We start from the raw sequence: 3646 nt of genomic DNA on the forward strand, positions 1-3646 counted from the left end.
AGACCTTACCTCTCAATCCAAAATCTATACCATCTCCTCCTCAAAAGTTAAATCCGATCTTACCTCAATTTCCTCAATAGGCAAAATGTAAGATAGATCAGACCAATACCGTCTTAACATAGAGAAGTGGAAAACATCGTATATACAGTTTAATTTCGAAGGCAACTCTAACTGATAGGCGACCAACCCAACTCGTCTCAAAATTCAATAAGGCCCAATGAACCTAAGGTTCAACTTGCCTTTATGTCCAAATCAAAGGATCTTCTTCCAAGGAGATGTCTTAAGGAAAACCCAATCTCCTATAGCAAACTCTATGTCTCTCCTCTTCAGATCTGCATAAGACTTTTGTCTACTAAGAGCTGCCTTAAGATGATCCTGAGTTAATCTAACCTTATGCTCAGTCTTCGAAACCAAATACAAACCCATAATCCTCCTCTTACCCAACTCAATCCAACATAATGGGGTACGAAACTTAATATCATAAAGAGCCCTATATGGTGCCATATGAATACTGAACTCGAAGCTATTATTATATGCAAACTCAGCCAGTGGCAGAAACTCCTCCCAACTACCACAGAAATTGATAACATAACTCCGTAGCATATCCTCCAATACATGAATCACTCTCTCAAACTGTCCATTAATTTGTAGATAGAATGCAATACTGAAGTCTAATCGAGTACCCAAAGCCTCATGTAGTTTCTTCCAAAATCTAGATGTAAATCGAATGTCTCAATCAGAGATAATCGATACCGAAACTACCTGCAGTCTTACTATATTGGAGATGTATGACTTTGCTAACTTCTGCAAAGAATAGTCGGTCTTAACTAGAAGAAACTGAGCAAATTTAGTCAACTGATCCAGGATGACCCAAACAGAATCATTCGTAGTGGATGTCAATGGTAACCCACTCACAAAGTCCATAGTCATCTGTTCTCATTTCTACAATGGAATCTTAATGGGTTGAAGCAAACCTAAAGGTAGTTGATACTTAGCCTTAACTGCTAACACGTCAGACAACGAGACACAAAATCAACCACCTCACACTTTAAATCAGGCTAGTAATACAACTTTCAAAGATTTTGATACATTTTATTCCCATATGGATGCATAGGATAAGGGCTACTATACGCTTCTCGCAAGATAGACTGCCTCAACTCAGTATCATTTGGCACACAAACCCGACCTCTGAAATAAAGAACACCCTTACTGTTAAACCCAAAATCAGAAGTCTTACCCTCCTCAATTTACTAGAACCGAAGAATCAGAGAGTCATCCAATAATTGGTTTCCCTTAATCTAATCAATCCATAACGATATAACTTGCAACTCAGCTAACAAATCACCATCCTCAAATAGACTTAGGCGAGAAAACATCACCTTCAACTCAGACATCAATCTTTGACTAAGAGCATCAACCATAACATTAGCATTATCAGAATGATACTCTATAACACAGTCGTGATCCTTAAGCAACTTAATCCATCTATGTTACCTAAGATTCAATTCCTTCTAAGTAAAGATGTACTTGAGGCTCTTTGTGATCAGTACAAATGATAGGCATCTCACTATACAAATAGTGCCTCCATATTTTATTATGAAGACAACTGCAGTTAACTCAAGATCATGCATCGGATAGTTGCCCTCATGTGACTTAAGCTGTTTGGATGTGTAACTAACTTTACCCTCTTACATCAAAACACAATCCAAACTGATATGAGATGCATCACTATACAGAACAAACTCTTTACTGGATTTAGGCTATATTAGAACGAGTGTCTGAGTGAAAACATAATTGAGTTTCTCAAAGCTTGATTGCTGCTCACCAGTCTACACAAATGGTTCATTCTTACGCAATAGTTTAGTCAAGGAAGCCATGATTAACGAAAACTCCTCAACAAACCGCTGATAATAACCCATCAAACCAAAAAAACTCCATTTCTCAAACACAATCCTAGGTTGTTTCCACTCAAGAACAACCTCAATCTTTTTAGGGCCCACACAAATACCCTTGGCAGAAACCACATGTCTTAAAAAAGTAACTTTTCTCAACCAAAATTCACACTTGATTAACTTGACATAGAGTTTCTTCTCATGAAGAATTTGTCAAACTACTTTAAGATGCTCATTATGATCAACCTCAGTGTTATAGTACACCAAAATGTCAGCGATGAAAACCACAACAAATTGATCCAGATACGACTGAAAAACCCGATTCATGAGATTCATGAACTGTAACACCCTAAATTTAGGCCTAGAAGTTTTAGGCCTTGAGCATGGGAGCGGTTGAAGGCAGCTTATAGTATTCTATTGTGCATGCAAATTTTGTTAATGAAGGCTTGTTTTAGTGGTTAAGTGTGTTGAGAAGTGTTGGAGAAGTCCTGGGTTTAAACCTGGACTCTAGCAAAAAATTTGGTTTAAGGTGAATCAAACCCTGGGTGTAGTAGGTAGGCCTTAAGAATATTATTGGAGAAATTGTGACACAAAAAGCCTTGTGGCTTAGTGGCAAGTAGCGTGTGGAGCATTTGAGGGGAGGCATGAGTTCGAATCCCATAGCAAGCAAAGAGCATTTATTTTGCTAACAGAAGGCAAGAGTTGGTGTTGAATTTAAACTCGATGTTGGAGGATCCCACATCGGGAAGCTAACATAAGAGTGGATGGGAAGTCGGCTTTAAATAGAGAGAACCATGAGGAGAGTAAAGGTACCTTTCTTGGTGATCCCTTTCGCTTTATGGCGTGCTCGTTTGGGTTGGGCGTCGGCTAAGATTGCTCGGAGCGTGGATTAACTCCAGTCTCCAATCAGGTGTGTATTTATCACTACTCTTGTTGTTGGATGGCTACTTGGGCCACGATGGTAGAAAGGGGCCATGTGGGCCCAATGGGCCACGGCCCAATTGGATAAGTTGTTTGATTGTGTAGTAAATATTGGACTAGGCTAGGTGAATCGCATATCTATGGCTAGGTTTGGGCTAAAAGGGCCACTGAGCGTGTGGGCCCACTTAATGAGAATAGGCTTTAGGCCCATTCGTATTGTTATCCCTGTTTAGAATACTTTAGTTTACCAAATTACTGAAATACCCTCGACTTGTAAAATTACCAAAGTACCCCCAATTTATAAAATTACCCAAATATCCTCGATTTGTAAAATCACTGAAATAAGAGAGAATTACCATTTTACCCTCGATTTATAGAATTATCGTTTTACCTTCGATTTATAGAATTACTGTTTTACCCTCGATTTATAGAATTACCGTTTTACCATCGATTTACAGAATTACCATATTATCCTCGATTTACAAAATTATTGAAATCCCCTTAGTTTACAAAATTACCAAAATACCCTCGATCAGTAAAATTACCAAAATACCCCTGGTTTGTAAAATTACTAAAATACCCTTGATTTCTAAAATTACCAAAATATCCTTGACTTGTAAAATTACCAAAATACCCCTGATTTGTGAAATTATCAAAATACTCTCGATTTGAAAAATATCGAAATACCCCTGTAGGGTAGAATTATCGGAATACCCCTATAGGGTAGAATTACTGAAATCCCCTGTAGGGTAGAATTACCAAAATACCCCTGTAGGGTAAAATTACCGAAATACCCCTGTAGGGTAAAATTACCGAAATACCCCTATAGGGTA

The 3646-nt window shown here is 38.2% G+C and overlaps 1 protein-coding gene across 1 annotated transcript; it reads right to left on the reverse strand.

Moving 5' to 3' along the window:
- Positions 1-252: 252 nt before the first annotated feature.
- LOC108484789 (uncharacterized) lies at positions 253-930 on the reverse strand. Its single transcript, XM_017788691.1, has 2 exons — positions 763-930; positions 253-633 (listed from the first exon to the last, which is right to left on the reverse strand). Exons 1-2 carry the CDS (start codon positions 928-930, stop codon positions 253-255), a joined length of 549 nt encoding a protein of 182 aa, XP_017644180.1.
- Between the last annotated feature and the right edge of the window lie 2716 nt (positions 931-3646).

Source organism: Gossypium arboreum, chromosome 6 (genome assembly GCF_025698485.1).
Source record: "Gossypium arboreum isolate Shixiya-1 chromosome 6, ASM2569848v2, whole genome shotgun sequence".
NCBI classification, from domain to species: domain Eukaryota; kingdom Viridiplantae; phylum Streptophyta; class Magnoliopsida; order Malvales; family Malvaceae; genus Gossypium; species Gossypium arboreum.

Excerpts from the sequence above, each read along its gene's own strand:
- LOC108484789 (XM_017788691.1), bottom strand. The coding sequence starts at position 930 with ATGACTATGGACTTTGTGAGTGGGTTACCATTGACATCCACTACGAAT. Across the intron at positions 634-762 it reads CCAATATAGTAAGACTGCAG|TTTGAGAGAGTGATTCATGT; the intron begins GTAGTTTCGGTA and ends ATTAATGGACAG.